This window comes from Haemaphysalis longicornis, unplaced genomic scaffold (assembly GCF_048455015.1).
Source record: "Haemaphysalis longicornis isolate Haplotype H1 unplaced genomic scaffold, Haemaphysalis longicornis Haplotype H1 scaffold_1, whole genome shotgun sequence".
NCBI lineage: Eukaryota > Metazoa > Arthropoda > Arachnida > Ixodida > Ixodidae > Haemaphysalis > Haemaphysalis longicornis.
Window position 1 is genome coordinate 36,914,302 of NW_027526203.1, and position 20,977 is coordinate 36,935,278.

General features: G+C 47.5%; 1 protein-coding gene across 1 annotated transcript in view; it reads left to right on the forward strand.

Moving 5' to 3' along the window:
• LOC144175832 (nose resistant to fluoxetine protein 6-like) overlaps window positions 1–3,199 on the forward strand; it is a 421,837-nt gene extending 418,638 nt beyond the window's left edge. The window contains exon 15 of the mRNA XM_077704849.1: window positions 2,395–3,199. Coding sequence (XP_077560975.1) covers window positions 2,395–2,652 — 258 coding nt within the window. The 3' untranslated portion in view covers window positions 2,653–3,199. The remainder of the gene's footprint in view (window positions 1–2,394) is intronic.
• Window positions 3,200–20,977: the final 17,778 nt, after the last annotated feature.

The window sequence follows — 20,977 nt, forward strand, 5'->3', positions numbered from 1 at the left end:
TATGCTTACATGAATATTACAAGTAAGATGCAATGAGAAAGCCAAGGGGTGATGCCGAGCCAGCTGAACCTCTTCTTCAGGAGCTCTTTCTGATGATGATAGATGGGGGGTGCCAAAAGCATGGTAGTTATGATGGTCCACGATAGTGTAGGGCAATGGCGTTGTTGGGGAACGTCCTTTAGTATTAGCTACAGTGTGTATGCATGTATGTATGTATTTATGTAAGTGTGTATGTATGTATGTATGTATGTATGTATGTATGTATGTATGTATGTATGTATGTATGTATGTATGTATGTATGTATGTATGTATGTATGTATGTATGTATGTATGTATGTATGTATGTATGTATGTATGTATGTATGTATGTATGTATGTATGTATGTATGTATGTATGTATGTATGTATGTATGTATGTATGTATGTATGTATGTATGTGAGCATGCGTGCATGTATGTATATATGTAATGTATGTGTAGATATGAAGCTTAAAAGGTAACGAGCCAAGAAAAGATAAAACATGAGCAATGGCGTAGGGTACCGGCTAGTTGGTAATCTGAGCTTCACAGCGCGAAAATAGACCACGCACATGAAGAGGAACTCCGAACAGGCGCTGACATCCCGCTAAGTTTTATGGAAAGAAAACACACACTTAAATATACATTTTATTCCAACGTATTGGCAGATTGCATAGCTGCAGAACAGCCACATGTACAAAAATAGACTAAGCCCGTTGTCATCAGATGTAGAAACAACGAAAATGACGACGAACCGATCAGTCACGAGAATATTCACAATTGGGTGCCTAAATAACTAATTTCATTTTTTGACAATACAATGGACCGGGCACTTTCGCATTTATACCCTTCGCTTCCCATTAAATCTGCCTCAATAATCTGTGGGTAAGTACATGACCATGGCGGCTGACAACAGGGCACTCGTCAAACAACCGTTGGCAACCTGCGTGGTCACACCAGCGACAATGCCGGCTAATAGGTCTCTACAAACCTCGCCGCACTATATTATCATGCTCCTGCAGCCTTTTATTCAGACAGCGGCCCGTCTGCGCAACGTAATTCTTGGAGCACAAAAGGGAAATCTTATAGATTACCCCTTCCGCACAATCAACATATCTTGTGCGGGGATTTACGAGGCAAAAATCAATCTACTTACGAATAGGACCTATTTTTTATACAACCTGCACAACTTTTGCGGGGCAGATAACGGGGCCTGAAGATTCACACGCTCGGTGACTTTCTCTAATTTGTGTGACACACCATGGATGTGCGGCTTAACAACTATTTTCTTTTTTGTGGTTGACTTGGCAATTTTTATTAATGAGGTAGCTGAATGTATGCTAAATTCTATTAAGAATGCTTACAAAGAAAACAGTGTCACTTCAACCGCAAAAAGAGGTGTTTTGCTGTACATCAATATGTAGAATTTTACACCTGAGTCACGTATTCAAAAGTTTATACGTTTTCAAAGTATATTTCTGAATGTGCAATGTAACCTACTGTGCAGCGTAGGTGTAAAAGAGAAGGTCCCAAGTTTGGAAACCACAGGCCGGGCTCCAGAGGCCCGTTCTATATATATTTATTTACGACATTACACCTTAATCAATTAAATTAGCCAATGAAGTAATATTGTTTAGCTAATTACGCAAATCGAAAATAACAGTTAAATGTAATGTGTTGCGCAGCGCAGATATACAAGAGGAGGTCCTAGGCTTGGAAAACACAGGCCAGACCTCCTAACGCCAGCTATAAAATTTTTGCTTACAACAATGCACCCTAATCAATTAAAATTAGCGGTTGAAGTAATATTGTTGAGCTAATTACGAACCATCGAAAACAATAGAGCTCTTCCCAAATGACTCTTAACAGCACATGAGTGGGTTTGTTCAGGTAGATCGCATCGCCTTGTCTTAAAATTTTCTTTAATGAAATTTGAGGGCTAAGAATGCGATATCTCATGCGGCTTTTATTTTCCATTCAGTGATTTTTAGGTCCACGTTATAACATTATTATCACTCTGCCTTCTTTTACTAAATACTGCTTCCTATGAAGTGCGACACGTTTTAAACCTTTTCTAGCTCGCCTTATAAATGTGTTCTGCACATGTGTCAAATCGTGCACTCGCCCAATAGTCATTTCTTGCTGTCTGGCAATGCGAGCTTTCAATCTATGCTCAATGTTTGCACAGCTTCTGTAAATATAGACGGACCCAGAAGCACTAGAGTCGTCTGTATTCCCAGACTTGGAGCTTTTTCTCGTAGCAGCAACAATAGCACTAGCTTCCAACCATCTTTGCCAGCCGATCATTTTCAGTGCCTTCTTGAGTTTCGCGAATTTAAAAAGTTGTAATTTTTGTCCCCGCTCTCACCCTTCCAGTTTTCATCTGCCGTGGTGGTGTTCGTATGGAGCTGTTTGCTGGCGATGTGTCTGTTTCTGGCGTGCGAGGCCCCCTGTGGTCGTCTTGACAAGCTCTTATGGGGCCCTCCGCCACCAAGGCAGCCGCAGCAAATGCACGGGGAGGGAAAGGCCGGAGAACACGTAAACGGCCGTGACCTTGAGCTAGGGCCGGCGAAGGTCTCGGACGGCACATCAAACGCCTCCATTTTCGCGCGGAATAAAGAGCTGGTGCGGTAGTCTTCACATAGGTTACACGCAAGTCGCTGAGCCATTATGACGCCAAAATTATTGACCGATACAGTTTAAAAATGCGGTATGTTTACAACGATGCTGCCTGATATCATTTTACGTATTGGAACTGAAAGCGCAAATGAGACACATATAAAGAAAGGAGACAACAGGACGAGTGCTAAACTACGAACAAAATATATTTGAAAAAAAAAAACACAAATTATACATGTCATGCTTTCCACTGCCATTCCACCACACATGCGCAGAGACACTTGTAATCGTCTGAGATAACATCGTTCTTTTTGACAAAGGCATGCAGATGGTCTGCTCACGCATTGAGACAGCAACATATCTCTTTTTTCAGCTTCCATAATTTCTCTGGTTAACCTATCGTTATTGTTGCCGATTATGATGCATTTGTCGAAGAGCGGTTCGCCGCCACAGGTGGAACAGTGATGCGCTAACCATCCGCCACTCCAATTCTTCACATCGCCAGAGTGCTCGCGAAGCCGGTCATTAATACAGCGACCAGACTGCCAAATGTAGCGTTTGCCGCAATTTCGTATACCACGTTTTCTGTGCATGTAGTGGTCTTACATTATGTTTTTTACCGCAACAGTTCCAACGTTGACCACAGGGACTGCTCAATATGTATAACTTGCCCAGTTTTTCTGAGGCAGAAAAAAACATTGTAACATTGGCACGTCCTGGAATTTTCTTCAAGTTGTGGGAAATATTGGGGAGGTAAGGTATAACCGCATACTGTTGACGGGTTTCGAGTGAGGCCGGCTGCTCTTCTGAGTTTGGGTTCACATAACTTTTAGCAAGGACTCTGCAACAGAGATTTGCAAATGAACCGGATACCCCGAGTTGGACAATCTTTGCGATTGTAGACGAAGGCTGGCAGCCATTGAATGGACGCACAATTTCATGATAGCCTTCTTAAAACACACGTTTATGATTCCTCTCTTTACAAATTTTGAGTGCGCGGAATGAAAGGGAAGGAGTGGTATGCTGCTTCTTGGTTGGTATGCCAAACAAGTGTGATCTGAATGAAATGTCAAGTTTATGTCGAGAAACTGGATTGAGTTATTAACCGGAAGTTCAAAAGTACACTGGATGGGCCTACAATTTTCTTTAACAATGAATAACACATCATGGGTGCGACATACTAGGACATCAAAATGACAATCCAAGAAAAATAAATAATCCTTCACAAAGCGAAACACACGAACAACATTTATGCTGTAACGGGGGCCTGCCACAATGTTATCTACTTTGGATAAAAACAAGTCTCTAAAAATCGGGGCAATGCATGAGCCAAAGCATATTCCTTCGCGTTGTAGGCGCGGCTTACCGAATAAACGTGGAACGTAGGTAAAGCGATCGCAGTGCTGAAAAACTGCTAACAGACCCCCCTGTGGCATTTTGAAAAGACACACTATCGAACTCGTCAATGTAGCCTTCCATAAAATTAAGATATGTGTCATGTGGCAAAGAGTAATAAAGGTCTTTTCTAGAGAAAAGGCATAGAGCGCTTGTTTGCAACAAGAATGAAAGAAGTCTAAAATTTCTTCCGAGTTCTTTACAAGAAAGGCATTGTCAAAGATTAAAATGGTCAACTTCTCTTGTAAAAATGATGCTATTGATTTCTGCCACGTTCCCGTTTCGGAAACTGTACCTCGGAATGGTCTATCAAGTTTGTGCGTCCGAGTTATTGTTTCCGAAACGGGCACGTGGCAGAAATCAATAGCGTCATTTTTACAAGAGAAGTTGACGGCTATCGCAAAAAGCAGCAAGGTTTTATACTGGGAAAAGTACTGCTCATAAATGAGATACAGACGAAGAAAGAGAGTAAATATTTCCCTTTGCGAGTTTTCTTAGCGCCACGTAGTATCTTTTGCACATTTCATGGTTGCCATCGACAGGGGGTTGGCGGTGGTCTGCTGGTTAATTCTTAGGTTCCCGGAAGCGAGTTTGTGGCCTGTGCTTCGTGGCAGGAGTCATCCATTCGAGCCAAAAATTCTGGTTGTTAAATCCCAAAGGAAATGGTGCGGTATGCTCTATTTTTCATACGACCTGGACCTGAGGCACCATTTTGAACTCAGAAAGGAGTTACGCTCGGTATACATGGAGTGAATGGTTGAAATTTGTGTTTAGCCGAATCACGCATTTTTCCCGTTAACGTTGGAAAGGATGTGTTGCTAGGTGTTTCAGTTGAAGCTGCCTGCGCGGAGGTATCTGTTAGTTCTGTTTTTCCAGACAGTAGGGGTATGGCTACTCTATCAGATTGCTAACCCTCTATCGTAAGTGCTTTGGAATGTTATCATCTATGGTTGTGAGAACGGGGGGTCGAGGTAGATACACGTCGTTCGGGTATGAGTAATAGTCCATGCGATATTCTTTTTTGAGGTTTTTAGCGACAACTGTATATTTATTTGCCGCTTTTTGTTCTTTAAAATCGTGTACTTTTAAAAACTGTCTTCCGTAAGGTTCGGCCAAGTTAGCGTGCTTCTGTCGGGCCGCGTCGACAAAGACTCCCACTCGCTCGCTCCACATCAGCGTTGCGGAATGGGCCTCTCCATTCCATTCCAATTCCATTCCGAGAAATTAGAATTTGTGGCTATTCTGTTCCTTTGAATTCCTCGGAATGGCAAAACTTAGCCCATGCCCACTGCTGCAGTGACGGGCAGTTCAATTTCATTCCTTTATTTCCGCAACGTAAAAACTGTCTCATGGTGCTGTATCGATTTACCGAGGAACGCAACATAAATCTGACGTATTCACACACATTGAAAAATACAAACGCATGCAAAACTTGTCACTTGTCACCGAAGTAGGGAGGTGGTGGAAGCTTGTTCACATATCTTGTGCAAAAGAACTGCCTTACTGTTGCAAAAAGGGGCAGTGTGTTTTGTATTATAAGTAGCGTAAGGCCCGCTAATTAGTATAGTTTTAGCACGTTAGCTTGTTCTAGTGGTTTGTTTTTGCACGACGCGGGATGATGGAAGTAATTACCTTGATGGCTGTTTTTTTTCAGTTTCGTTTCACAGCCTGTCGCGTGCTATCTTGCTATCTGCTTCTCGTACCATCAGACCCGCGCAATTAGTACGCTGTGGCCAATTCACAAGCATGTCGCGCATACCTTCCTCACATCTACACGCACTTCAAATGCTCACTTCAAGGATTTCAAGTGAATTTAGAGAATTCAGTAGCAATATGCTGTATCAACGCGAGAGACCGCAAGAGAGCTCTACGGAACCTCGTTACAGTTTTGCATTTACCGTAGGAAAGTCGCCATCGCTTCCACGTTGACGTCCATTTCGCTTGTTTATTGCCCCAGAACAATCCGTTAAGTACAGGATATTATTAATTACCACGTCATTTTTCTGCGTGTGTAAAAGTGTGCCCGGAGCCTTTACTGGACGTTTCCGAACCCGACTTAAGCGCTCGGCTTCTTTTTTTTCCAGAACGCAACAAATTGAACAGATGCATAATGATGTTTGCTGATATTAAGCATCGGGCTACCATATTTGTTTGGCATAAAGCACTTGGGCCAGCTGTTCTAAAGATCACTTACCCGCCGTGACGTATAAAGTATCAGACCAATATCGTGATGAAAGCCCTGACCAAATAAAAAGTATGGTCACGTTGTTTGTTTTCATGAACAAGCAACCTGTATGCTGAATGGGAGGCTTAACGCAAAAAAGACGTGGACGGTGGCAAGCGTGGCAGGCGCTACTAACAACTGAGTTTATTTTGAAAAGCACAAACATATATATAACAGGCATGCACTGAAGAAAAAAGAAAGGAGGGGAAGTATACATCACGTGTGTGTGGCGAACATCAGAAAAAAGTACTTTCCTTATCATAAATAGATAGCGACGGTACACTTACGCACATGGGCCCCTTTCTTTTCCTTTTACTTTTCTTTTCTTTTTTTAAAGCATCTCTGCTCCTTTCGATTATTTTTGTTTTGTCCAGATCGGGTTTACGGATTGAATCACAATCTTTACAATGTTGTGGCAAGTGTGAACCAGTTCCATTTTTCGTCGACAGGGGATGTTCTCTGAGGCGGTCATTAATGCATCGGCCGTTTTGGTCGATTTACACTTTCCCACAAATCAGAGGGATCTCGTACCCAACACCAATCGCACACTTAATGAAAGGCGTGAAACGCTTCTTCTCGCCTTTTTTGCGTTTCCGCTCCGGCGCTATTCTTGAGCACAGCGTGGCAAGTTTCAAGGGCGGTGAAAACACAACCGGTACGTTGTACTTGAAAGCGACCTTCTTAAAGGAGCCATGAAGACAAAGTACAAGTTAGGTTTATTAGAAAGACTGCTTAGTCCCGATAACAATGATACCAATATCATCGCAATCTTCGAACAAATAACGGAGATATTAAAGAAAACGTGTGAAGCCATGGCGACCCCCTAGCCAATTTCCCGCAACTTTTCTATGACGTCACAAAACCTTGTTTGTGCGATTGGCGGCCGCCTTACTGACCTGTCGCGACGACACATGACTGGACGTCTGTATTATAGCCTCTAGTTCCATTTGACCGCATCACTTGAATGCTAACGTGCAGTTAAGGCACTGAAAATTATGTTTTATTGTTGGCCGGTATGACGTCATTCTTGCTTATAACACGTCACTGTGGCGCAAAATTTGAAAGTTTTTAAATACTTCTAGCTTTTTTTTTCGTTAAAAAACATCTTTTGTGGCTGTAATGGAGCTGAGTGACATACTGAATTCTAGTTGTTTCAAATTAAACGAAGTTGTATTTTCTCTTCATGGCTCCTTTAAGGTTGTGTGCAACTCGATGCGAGTACGGAATGACCGCAGGCCTTGGCTCATTTTTCAAGTGCTCAGCATTAGCCCTTTGAGGAGCACCTGTCGTTTTCTTTAGCAAACCCTCCATTACGGCGGTAAGGGTTGAGCTCGGAAAGCCAGCAGCTTGAAGCCTGGCCATTTGATGGTCAAAACTGCTTCCCATAGCATGATCATACGATTTGTACAGGGCAGACTGAAGGCACATAGTGGCGATGGCACGCTTTACAGTTTTAGAATGAGCGGTATCAAAAGGCAACAGTTCCTTGGAGGTTTTAGGTGAGTATTCCCAGCAAAAGTGGTCGTCCATAAAAGTTAAGTTATAGTCTAAAAACTGCAGTCTACTGTAAAGGGGTAGCTCATGTGTAAAATTTAAACCCATCCCGCCCTGATGAAAATGACTTAAAACTTCCGTGACAGTGTCAGGATAGGTTACTTGGTCCTGTTTTTTGAAAAAAACCAAAAAGTTCAACATATCTAAAAGCCTTAAAACCTTTGTCCACGTCCAGCGATTGACTCATATCCCGATCGATGCCTGCCACGAAAATGTTGCAAAGTGCTGGCGCTACACAGGAGCCAAAGCAAATACCTTTCTTTTGTCTGTAAGGCTTATTTTGTGTGGATATGTGGGCACCACTGAGGTAAAATTTAAGACGGGACATAAACAGGATCAAGTACCCTATCTTTTACAAAAAATATTCAGTACTTCATATAGCTCGAATATATGTATTGTCCATGCCCTTATATCTTCTGTGGGGCGGCTTACCTGCAATAAACGGGGAAGGAGGAGGGGGTGGGAGACTGTTGAATTTCAGGACAATCGTCCTGAGCACCTTCATGCTCTGAATACATCAACTATTATGACAACAGTTGCTTGACCACTTTTGTTGTATATAAAACCGGCGCGAATGCCTTTACGAAGCGTTTTGGTACTCCACAAAAACTGAGCAGCATTCATTACAAATTCCTTTACACAAAAAGTATGTCCAGTATTTTCCCATTTTTCTTGCAAAGATATTTTCTACTGGATAAACTTTTCTGGTTATCTTTCACAGGGCTGATCCTAGGAGAGATCGAACAACTGCTTTCATTTTCGATCAATTTTTTATGAGGATTTCATGAGTTACGTGCACACCCATGATAGCCCAAAAGAACTTATTTTCCTCTAATGTCGTACTGCGGTAAAAGAATTCTAGACGCGTTGCGAATGACGCCTTGCATCAGGGAAAGGCGTAAGGCTAGAGTTTCATAATTTGTTTAAAACCAACAACATAGCAATGGTAGTATTCATACACCAAACCTTTCATACTGCAACGAACAAAACAGTAAATATTTCGTTGGTCAAGTTTGAATGCGTAAGGTTCTCAACTCTTTCGGAGGCGAGCTTGCGGCTCCGCAAGTTTGTTTGTTTATTTATTTATTTATTTATTTATTTATTTATTTATTTATTTATTTATTTATTTATTTATTTATTTATTTATTTATTTATTTATTTATTTATTTGACACCTGCTTGACTTTGCATGGATTACAGCTGGGAGATACATAACACTAAGCATCAAAGATGAGGCCAAATAACAAAATATTTCCACAAACTTTGGTGAAAATCGTCATTATAAACAGTTGGTACAATCATACGTGAAAGGTAATTGTGTAGCGGCGTAATTTGGTCCAATGCCTGCCGCTACGGTAGCATGCTTTCGCAGGGAAAAGTCCAGGCGTTGAAGAGGTTTTAAAGTTAACTGATTTAATGTACTGGTAACATTGATGAAATTTAGCACATAAGAATCAGAACGAATACACTTGTTACATAAATGTGAAAGACAGCCAATAGATCAACAGTACTTAGCGGGACATGGCTGACTAGATCTCGGTCTCCCAGCGGGAGGGCATGACGACGGGCGGCAGAGTTTCTGTAGTGAGTCCTGGTGCAGGTCGCCCGCCGCCCGCAATAGCCGGAGGAGCCGCGTTATATTCGCTTCAAGCGGTCCGGGTGGGGGACGCTTTGGGGGAAAAAGTGCATCCTGGAGCGTGCGGACCTAATGGAACAAGGCTTTCTGCAGCCAATCCGCGATACGTTTCTTAGCTCCAATCAGCCATGTTCCTGCCAAAGTGAAAAGGAAAAATCGAACACAGACACAAGGCTGAACCCGAAAACGCGCGCTTGGAGAACCATGCGTGTAAAAAAAGTAGTTTAGACAAAACGCACTAAGTAAAGAGTGGAAAAGACAGAAAGGTCGTCTGAAGGACCCGGAGCCCGAGAGCGACCGGCGCACACGCCACGGGGGGAAGGAGACGCCACTGCGGCACAGCTGGGACGATGGTCCCCCTCGACAACCGCGTCTCTTGGTCGGCACACGCCGGAGGCGTTTCACAGCAAAAAGGGGGCCAGGGCATCGCCGCGTCCGAACCGCTTTCACACACAACACTTGGAAGCAAGAGCCCTGGCGGGGGGCACAGAACGCAAAAAACGAACAAACAACATCAAGAGACCTCGGCTTCGCGACACCTCCTACGATGGAAAAAAGAGTGCCCTCACACCTGCACAAAGTCTAAAACATAAGAACACATTTTCGCCAACTGACAGCCATACTGAAAGGGAATGCGCACTCGACAAGAATAAACACAGACTAACATAAGAGTCGACAACTATCTCCTGTGAATCAGTCAACGCACACGCGGTCACTTAATGGAGTTCCGTTCTTCACTTCACGCGCGCACAGTCTGTTGTCCAGCAGCCGGGAAAACATTTCACTTACTCGTAGCAACAAGAAAATAACAACACGGACACCATGAATAACATAGGAAAAGCATACACACTGTAAAAGTTACATCTTAAAGAAATCGACATTGTAAAAGCAGTTCCCCCAGCCAGCCTATGTACTGAGTTCAGAGGATCATGGCGCGAAAGGAATAATCTGTCCTTGATAACAGATCGCATAAACATAACGCAAAGTATCCGCTACCCAACAAAAGTAATCAGCGAATTAGAACCAGAAACTTTGTATTCGCATTCTCCACCTAAGAAAACACTCGGTGCCTTATAGATAAGATTACGAACGGTTCATGAGAAGGAACTACAGCACAAATAAAATACATACAAGGGCTCCCTGAATTGGAGTTATCTCACTTACAATTGTAAATCTGCGTACACCCGTCACTGTTGGGCACTTCAATCGACACAACACTTCTGTATTCAGTTTAACGCTTTCCAAACAGCCCCACTCGTCGCTCTTGAAGTAGATCCGCACATTCATTTCAACATGGAAGGAAACACACAGAAACAGCTAAAACGTGTTACGAGAAAACGGTGACTTGTAAACATAAGACCTGCGAAATACAAAACCTGGCAGTCGCGCGTATAGGACAAGAGGGGTGGGCCCCTGGCGACTCCTTTTTGAACATGTCATACGGTTCTCGCCCGTCATAACTAACAAACAAAAAATAAAATTGAACAAACATTTGTATATATATTCTTCACGAACACGAGCGGAAATGATACAGGTAAAACATGATAAATAAACTAAGAAGACTTGATAGATACCGTTAATGTTTACAAAAGAACAGAGTCTGCCGAATATCAGCAGCGGTGAGAAACTGACGCCAACCCGACGCAATCGCAGAACTTCACGCCCGCTAGCGCCCCCGTCCGCGGCCTCCCGGGCACCCCTGCTGGTGTCTTTGTCTGTACTCCGAGCAGCGTCGTGCAGCGTAAACATCTCTCAACTCCTCGTTTTCCTCAGACCCCCAACCCCGAAATGGCTGCCGTATTTGCTTCAAGACAAAACCTAACTTCGGTGGAAAGGAGCCGAGGAAACGGACCTCAGCAAACACATATATAGCGTGATTTGCGCAAAAGTCAGCCTTTTTATAGGCGCATGGGGGTCTTCCTCTTCTTCGGGGCCCTTTCGCTGGAAGAGCCGAACGCTTGTGCCGTTTAGATCCTGACTACAAAGTCGTCCAACTCCCGCGCGAAGAGCCCACGTACCCCACGGCTGCACGCTCATAATTGTTGCTTCAGCGTCAACAGCACCTGGTTACAATAAGCAGGCTGGTGCTGATAAAGCAAACACCCCAAAGACAACCAGTGGGCGCCCCGGATACGCGGAGAAGAAAAGCCTATAGGCCTACAGCAATGCGGTGCGCCGAGAGGCAAAAATCTCTCACCTTACTGCGTGCGTGGGAAGCTCACTGCCGCGACGGAGAGTGGCCGGCGCGGCGACGTTCCGTTGACGCCTGGGCCTGAGGTTTCTCTTCCCCGGAGCCGATGCCGAGCGTGGAGGTCCTGGTTGGCGCCAGGCTGGTAGTGCGCTGATGGCCATGAAGTTAGAAAGACGTTGCCACTGTCGCGCATGTCGTTGCTTTTTCTTGCCGCCTTAGGTGTGCGGACGAATGACGTGACATCAGCTGAAGCTTGATCGGTAGACTGGATGGAGAGGTTGATGATAAGCAGCAGGACGATCAGCGAAGAAGGGGGTGGGAGCCCATGATGGCAGAGGGGGTCTTCGGTACCGCGCACAACACTCTACCACTTTTGTAACGGCGTGATTTGGTCCAATGCCTGCCGCTCCGGTAGCATGCTTTCGCAGGGAAAAGTCGAAGCGTTGAAGAGGTTTTAAAGGTAACTGATTTAATGTACTGGTAACATTGATGACATTTAGCACATAAGAATCAGAACGAATACACTTGTTACATAAATGAGAAAGACAGTCAGTAGATCAAGAGTACTTAGCTGGACATGGCTGACTGGATCTCGGCCTCCCGGCGGGAGGGCACGACAACGGGCGGCAGAGTTTCTGAAGTGAGTCCTGGTGCAGGTCGCCCGCCGCCCGCAATAGCCGGAGGAGCAGCGGTATATTCGCTTCAAGTGGTCCGGTGGGGGATGCTTTGGGGAAAAAAGTGCATCCTGGAGCGTGCGGACCTAATGGAACAAGGCTTTCTGCAGCCAATCCGCGAGACGCTTCTTAGCTCCAATCAGCCACGTTCCTGCCAAAGTGAGAAGGAAAAATTGAACACAGACACAAGGCCGAACCCGAAAACGGGCGCTCGGAGAACCATGCGTGTAAAAAAAGTAGTTTAGACAAAACGCACTAAGTAAAGAGTGGAAAATACAGAAAGGTCGTCTGAAGGACCCGGAGCCCGAGAGCGACCCGCGCACACGCCAAGGGGGGAAGGAGACGCCACTGCGGCGCAGCTGGGACGATGGTCCCCCTAGACCACCGCGTCTCTTGGTCGGCATACGCCGGAGGAGTTTCACAGAAAAAAGGGGGCCAGGGCATCGCCGCGTCCGAACCGCTTTCACACACAAAACTTGGAAGCAAGAGCCCTGGCGGGGGGCACAGAACGCAAAAAACTAAAAAACAACATCAAGAGATCTCGGCTTCGCGACAATTGCACTCTCGTATTCATCTAAGATAAAATGAATCGCGCAAGGTGTCACCTTTAAAGGAAAGTAATAATTTGATTTGAGCTAGTGGTCCCACTTTGGGATACGTGGAATGGCGCTTGGATATACTTCTCCCTTCTATTCCAGTTTTCGAATGATATATATTACGAAAAAATTTCATCCTGAGGTTTCGTCTCTGATCTTTCCCGTCTTACCATTAAAGTTTACTTTTACTTTCCCTCATGATAAGTTGACCGTGCCAATTACCTGATACGAATCGCACTGCCCTATTCTGTATATTGCCGCGAACCATGCACGGGTTTGTTTATTTATTGTTTGTTTTTATGCCCGGCCGCGCCCGGCTCTCTTATCTGTGTCCCATGCGAAGCGCGTGTTCCATTCTTAATTTTTATGCCGCACGGGCTATCTCATTCAGATAAGCAGAGTGTTTCGCCCTAACGCTAACGCCGCTAGCCCAGAATAATATTCTGTGATCTACAATGTTCTGGATGTGAATCAACGGTTCCACAAACTCTCGCGCAGAAAGATAAAAGCCTGCACAGCAGACGCAGCGGCATTCGATTCTGCGACGCTCGCCGACGCAAGTCACTTTCTTGACAACTGCTTCGCCGCCTCTGTATTCTTTTGAGTTGTTAGGGGAGCACAAGTTCGCTCCAATAAACTTGTTTCTCCTTCAAGACAACTGCGTCGTCCTTAGATTCTTGACATCTGGTGGAGGTGCGGGGTACTAAGCCTTTATGCTCTCTACGACATCTGGAAGCCGCCAAGCTAGTCCAACCAAAGAAAGCCGCCGACTGCAAAGATTGCTACCCGAGTTCGGTCTTATGCCAGAAGGGCCCAAGAGAAGGAACACTGCAACCAACACCATGGTGCAAGTAACAACGTCGCCAATCGTCCTGCAGCAGCCCCGGAAACCGCCATCGTTCCGGGGAGCCCCCGCTGAAGACCCCGAGGAATGGTTGGAGAAGTTGGAGCGCGTGCGGACATTCAACAGGTGGGACGATGAAGAAACCTTCCGGCATGTTTCCTTTTACTTGGAGGATGCAGCTCGAACTTGGTTCGAGAACCACGAGAGCGCCTTGACCAACTGGACGCAATTCAAAAGCGAGTTCCTTAGGACCTTCCCGACCGTGGTGAGAAAAGAACGAGCTGCACTTTTACTGGAAACTCGACCGCAACACCCGAACGAAGGAGTCGTAATCTTCGTTGAGGAAATGAAGCGACTATTTCGTCGCGCGGACCCAGATATGACCGAAGAAAAGAAACTGAGGTTTCTGATGCGAGGAGTAAAGCAAGAACTTTTTGCTTGCCTTGTCCGCAACCCCCCCAAATTGGTGGCCGAATTCGCATCCGAGGCGGCGCCATGGAGAAGACGTTGGAAATGCGCACGAGGCAGTACGACCGTCCCATCAATGCGCTAGTTGCGGACACGATCGAGGCCGGGGCTCTTAGCTCTGACACACTACGTGATGCAATCCGCCCTATCGTCAGGGAAGAACTGCGGAAAATCTTCCCAACAACGCCGCAACCCCAAGTCACCTCTATGAGCGACGTGATTCGGGAAGAAATTCAACTCGCTTTGGGGACTTCTACGCCTCCCGAAGTACCACGTGAACCTCAAGCTGTGACCTACTCTGCGGCTGTTCGAAGACCCCGCCCTGCTCCAACACGTCTTCAAGAAGTCCCGCCGTGCCGCCGTCCACTGTCGCCCGCCCGACCCCCTGCACGCCAAAACCAGGCGCCGAGGAAGACGTACGTATGGCGAACCGCCGATAATTGTCCGCTGTGCTACCACTGCGGAGAGGCCGATCACACCTACCGTCGCTGCCCGTACAGGAGACTCGGACTGCGTGGTTTCTCCGTCTACGCCCCATGCCCCCGACCCGGCCAGCGCACTACTGAGATCAACGAATACCTGTCCAACACTAACCGAGGCCCAGCCCGCTTCAACCGATCGCCGTCGCCCTACCCATACCAGTCGCCCAACCGCCGTAGCAGTGCTGATTTCGCACGTGGAAGGTCCCCCAGCCCACGCGGGGAAAACTAAACGCAGCAACTTCTGGAGGTAAAGTTGCAAGATCGCGGAAAAATGAAAACCCGCCAACGACGCAATGACTCACGGAACACAGTGATTCACGACATGCCAACATCCCGACGACCCGACCTAACCCTGACGAGACTCCCGAACACGACGACAGCGACACGGCGCGACGCGTGCCCGACCTGACCGAGACGTCCGCTGAGAAGACGACGACAACCACGAGGCACAGTGCCCGACCGTCAACACACACAAGCCGAGATGCGACGCCGGACGAACCCGGAACTCGAGGAACGCGGCATCCGACGTCAAGGTGTCCATCGACGGCTTTGACGTAGTCGCCCTCGTAGACACGGGAGGTGACTACTCAGTAATGAGCGGACCATCTGCGTCTAAGCTGAAGAAAGTTATGACCAGATGGGACGGTCCGCACATACGCACAGCGGGGGGACACCTCGTGACGCCAAGTGGAACGTCAACATTCCGCGTCACCATAGACGGCACGACGTACCCTGCCGCGTTCGTCATCTTGCCTAACTGCTCCCGCGACGTAATTCTCGGAATGGACTTTTCGACGGACAACGGTGCAATAATTCATCTGCAGACCAAGTCGATAACGTTTTCCGAAGATCACTCCATGACGCCGGAACCGAACCCCGAACACCGTGCAGCTGGAAGGATAGCCGATGATCATGTCACCCTGCCACCACGCGCAAGTTTGATGATCACCGTCTACTGTGAAGCTGCTGCTCCTGACGTTGACGCTATCGTGGAGAGTGACCAAAGGTTGCTTGTCGACCGCGGTGTGTCTGTCGCAAGAGGCATTGCGTGGTTTAAGCAGCGCAAATCCCACGTTTTGGTCACCAATTTCACTGAGGAGTACCAACATTTAAACAAGGGCGCTTCAATTGCGTTCCTCGAAGAAACGCAAGATGCAAGTGACGTGATCGCGGTTGCCGAATTTGAACGCGCACCCGAAGATACCTTCAAGCTTCTGAATCCCTTCGTCGTGAATCCGACGTTACCGCAAGCAGAACGAAACAAATTATTGGCTTTGCTGCGTCGCTACAGGGAGTGTTTTTCTTCGAACTCAAAACTACGTCAGACACCTCTAGCGAAGCACCGAATAATAACCGAAGATGCAGCCCGACCTACTCGACAGTTACCGTACCGCGTCTCTTCCCACAAGCGGGAAGCCATCCGGACTCAAGTCGACGACATGCTCAGCGACGACATTATACAGCCATCGAAAAGCCCCTGGGCTGCGCCGGTTGTACTGGTGAAGAAAAAAGACCGCACATTAAGGTTTTCCGTTGCCTACCGGCGACTGAACAAAGTCACCAAAAAGGACGTATACCCCCTGCCACGAATCGACGACGCCCTCGACCACCTCTGCCATGCGAAGTACTTCTCATCGATGGATCTGAAGACCGGCTACTGGCAAATTGAGGTGGACGAGAGAGAGCGAGAGAAGACCGCATTTATAACCCCGGACGGCCTATACGAGTTCAAGGTGATGCCGCTTGGGCTGTGCACGGCGCCAGCAACGTTTCAAAGAGCCATGGGCACTGTGCTAGCTGGCCTGAAGTGGCACACCTGCCTTGTATACCTCGACGACGTTGTGGTATTCGCCCGGCCTTTCGACGAACACCTTGGAAGGTTGGAATCTGTACTCGAGGCAATCCGTACGTCGGGGTTAGCGCTGAAGGCCGAAAAGTGCCGCTTCGCTTACGAGGAACTCAAGTTTTTGGGACACGTCGTTAACGCCACGGGAGTCCTGCCTGACCCGGCGAAAACATCAGCCATAGCGAACTTCCCAAGACCAAAAGACAAAAACAGCGTGCGAAGATTACTCGGACTGTGCGCATACTAGCGGCGCTTCGTCGCAAGCTTCGCACGCATCGCACAGCCACTCACGCGCCTGACAAAAGATAGCACCCCTTTCGCCTGAGAAAACGCACAAGAACAAGCATCCTGCGAGCTGAAACACCGCCTGCAAAACCCGCCCGTACTCGCTCATTTCGACAAAAACGCCGAAACAGAAATGCACACGGACGCCAGCGATATAGGTTTGGGGGCCGTCCTCGTCCCAAAGCAAAGCGGATGCGAAAAGGTAATCGCCTATGCAAGCCGTGGTCCGAAAAAGAGTGCCTGGCAATCATATGGGCCATTTCAAAATTTCGCCCATACGTGTATGGTAGACCATTCAAGGTTGTGACAGACCACCATGCGCTGTGTTGGCTCGCCAATTTGAAGGCCCCCTCTGGGCATCTTGGGCGGTGGAGTTTGTGCCTGCAAGAGTTCGACGTTACAATCGTCTACAAATCCGGCAAGAAACACTCCGACCCTTTCGACCCACCACCGCAAGACTCCGATGAAGACAGCGCGTTCTTCGGAGTTGTTACGGAGAGCGACCTTGCCGCCCAGCAGCGTGCCGACCCCGACTTGCGCGTAATGATCGACTACCTCGAAGGACGAAACGTCGCCGGGCCTAGAGCGTTCAAGCGGAAATTACCAGCATTCAGCCTCAAAAAACTCCGTCCTCGTGAAGAAGAATGTCAGGCCCGGAACTAGAACGAATTATCTACTTGTCATCCCCGCAGACCTTCGTGACGTAATTTTGGAAGCGTCCCACGACGACCCGTCTTCCGGACATTTCGGCACAGCTCGCACTATTGCAAAAATTAAGGCGAAGTACTTCTGGCCCCGCATTACATCTGACGTCACCCACTACGTTCGGAGTTGCAGTGACTGCCAGCGACGAAAAACGCCGCCGACACGACCCGCCGGACTTCTGCAGCCGATTTCCGTCCCGTCGAGGGCCTTTCAACAGATTGGAATGGACCTTCTAGGCCCGTTCCCTACGTCACGATCAGAGAACAAGTGGATTGTCGTAACGACAGACTACATGACGCGCTACGCAGAGGCCGCCGCTCTTCCGCGGGGGACTGCACAAGAAGTTGCCAAGTTGTTTATAAACCAGGTTGTGCTGCGACATGGAGTCCGTGAAGTCCTAATCACGGACCGCGGAACGGCCTTTACCGCGGAGCTGATGCAAGGAATCTTACGCTACAGCAACACGGATCACCGAAGAACGACGGCGTACCACCCCCAAACGAACGGACTAACGGAACGTCTGAACAAGACGATTGCGGATATGCTGTCCATGTACTTCGACGTTGAACCTAAGACTTGGGACGAAGTTCTCCCGTATGTCACGTTTGCGTACAATACAGCGACGCAGGAAACTACGCAGATGACACCGTTCGAGCTTGTCTACGGAAGACTGCCGACTACGATGCTCGACGCCATGCTTCCGCATGTAGAAGACGACGACCTCAACGCCGACGTCCAAGGATACCTTCAACGTGCGGAGGAGGCCCGCCAGCTGGCTCGAGTTCGTATAACGGACCAGCAGCTGGGGGATGCCGGCCGCTACAACCTCCGACTCCGAGACGCCGAGTACCAACCAGGGGATCGTGTGTGGATTTGGACTCCCACTCGAGGACGCGGACTCAGTGAGAAACTTCTGCGGCGGTATTTCGGACCCTACCAGATTCTACGACGTGTTGGCCAATTCACCTACGAAGGGATCCCCAGTGGTGATTCCGGCACATCACGACGACGCAGGCGACCCGAAGTCGTCCACATGGTTCGCCTTAAACCGTACTTCGCAAGATGACGAACTCTTTTTGTTGTTGTTTTGTTGTGGCTGTTTGTTCGGACTGTTGTTTTATTTTACCATCCAGTCGATGCCCTCTTAGAGGGGCGGTAATGCCGCGAACCATGCACGAGTTTGTTTATTTATTGTTTGTTTTTAATGCCCGGCCGCGCCCGGCTCTGTTATCTGTGTTTCATGCGGCGCGCGTGTTCCATTCTTTATTTTTATGCCGCACGGCTATCTCATTCAGATAAGCAGAGTGTTTCGCCCTAACGCCGCTACCCCAGAATAATCTTCTGTGATCTACAATGTTCTGGATGTGAATCGACGGCTCCAGAAACTCTCGCGCCGAAAGATAAAAGCCTGCACAGCAGACACTACGGCATTCAATTCTGCGATGACGCAAGTCACTTTGTTGACCGCTGCTTCGCCGCCCCTGTATTCTTTTGAGTTGTTAGGGGAGCACAAGTTCGCTCCAATAAACTTGTTTCTCCTTCATGACAACTGCGTCGTCCTTGTCTTCGTGACAATATTTTCCAGCGTATCAACCAGCTCTTCGGTGTAGGGATCCCTGAAAACACATGCGTATTCCAACATCCACCTGATATGAGTAAATTACGGTTGCTCTTTTAAGGTGATGGAGGTTTGCTGAAATATTATCTCGGAAAGCCAAAAACACGTGCAGCCGTAACTTTTGTGTTGTGAACGTGCCTGTTTAACCTCTAACCTCTCGTTCAATAAACTCCTCGTTATTTATATTCCCCAGCCGTTCTTAAAGCAGGGTAATTTACGGTATGCGTATTCAGTGGAAACGAAGGTTTTCTTGTAAAGGTGACGTTAACTCACTATTTCACATTCAACGACTTCTGAATCAACACACCCGGATGTTATTAAATTAGAATCATGCTGCAGGTATTCGGTATCACGCTCATTCGCTATAGTCCTGTAAACTGCACAGCCATAATGGAACATTTTGAACAAAGATTTGAGGCCAATAGTAATAACATTTATACATAACAGAAACAAAAGTGGGCCCGCAACTGATCCTTGGGGAATTTCTGAGGTCACGGGAACATATCCGGTCGAACAACCATTGAGAGCGACCGACGGCTGTCTTAGAGAGATATACTCGGCTATCCATGGAAAAACCGATTCATTCAGTTTATAACCCGCAATGTATTAACAAGAAGCTGATATGGAACACCTCGAAATGCTTTTTTTCCGTGCAAGAAAATACAGTCAATTCCTTTAAGCTTATCTATTGCTAGAGCCAAATCGTGCGTGAAGTCAATAATCTGCGTTGAGCAAGAAAAAACCGACGAAATCCGTGTTTGCTAGGATGCAAGCGATTATGTTTAAACAAACGAGTCATTTGCGAACTGTAGCTCAGCTCACCTTCAAACACAGCAACTAAATTAACATCCAGGCTTCGTCATTCACAAGGCTCTGTTGTTATGGCAAATTTAAAATAAAACGTGTTTCTTAATAGGCAGTCATTAAAATCCCACAAAGCAGGGCACGAAGTTGAGCCTATTGTCACGTCAATTCACCGAGTAGACAGGATACACAGAAAAACGTTTAATTGACGAGGACGGCCGTTTCGCACACACATAAAATAACGGTAAACAGTCACAGAAGTGTTCTCACGGTTTGAGTTTGCACAAAGGTATAAGTATTGTGTCGCTCACGTTACGGGTGGTGTCTTCCTATTTGGCGTGTGGTCCCAGGTGACCGACAGTCGTGTCTCGTAGTGCTTGCACGAAGTGGGTTCAGCCGACGCTGCCATCAGCCAAGGGAGCGTAGCCCTAGTTGCGTTGTGGAGCTGGCGTCGCAGCGTAGCCCGGACGTCCCCGTCTGTAGCCTGTAGTTGGTAAACTGGAGCCGCCGACGGTGCGCTGCCGCGGGGTCTCCCTCCAGGATCGCAGCCTGGAGCTCCAGTCAGTAGGCCTGAGGCGTCGTCAGGCGCTCACGCTGTGGACGGTTCCAGGAGCGTAGCCTGGTCCAAAGCGTGCCTCTTTTTTCTCCTCTTCTCGTCTCCCAGTTCTGCTTTGGCACATATCCCTTCTGGGAGGTTGCTCATGACACAATGCACGAGCTTAACCTCTTCTACGTTTATCACCAACAAAATAGTGCGACATTGTTTTTCGCAGTATTATTGTAAGAAGAATAACCGCAAACTTGCGTTTTTGCGCGCCCTTGCCTTTCTTTGGTGGGGAGTCCTTGACTAGGCGCCGGTTGAGCTCCTGCGTGGCGGCCGCTTGCTCGACGCCTTTTAAGGCCACTTATTTTCGGGAACCACCACCACCTCGGGTCGAACATCCCTGCCTAGTAGATGCCGAGTGGCCGGCTGACACGACGTGAGGCCGCGTCGCGTTTGCAGGACAAATAAAGATGTT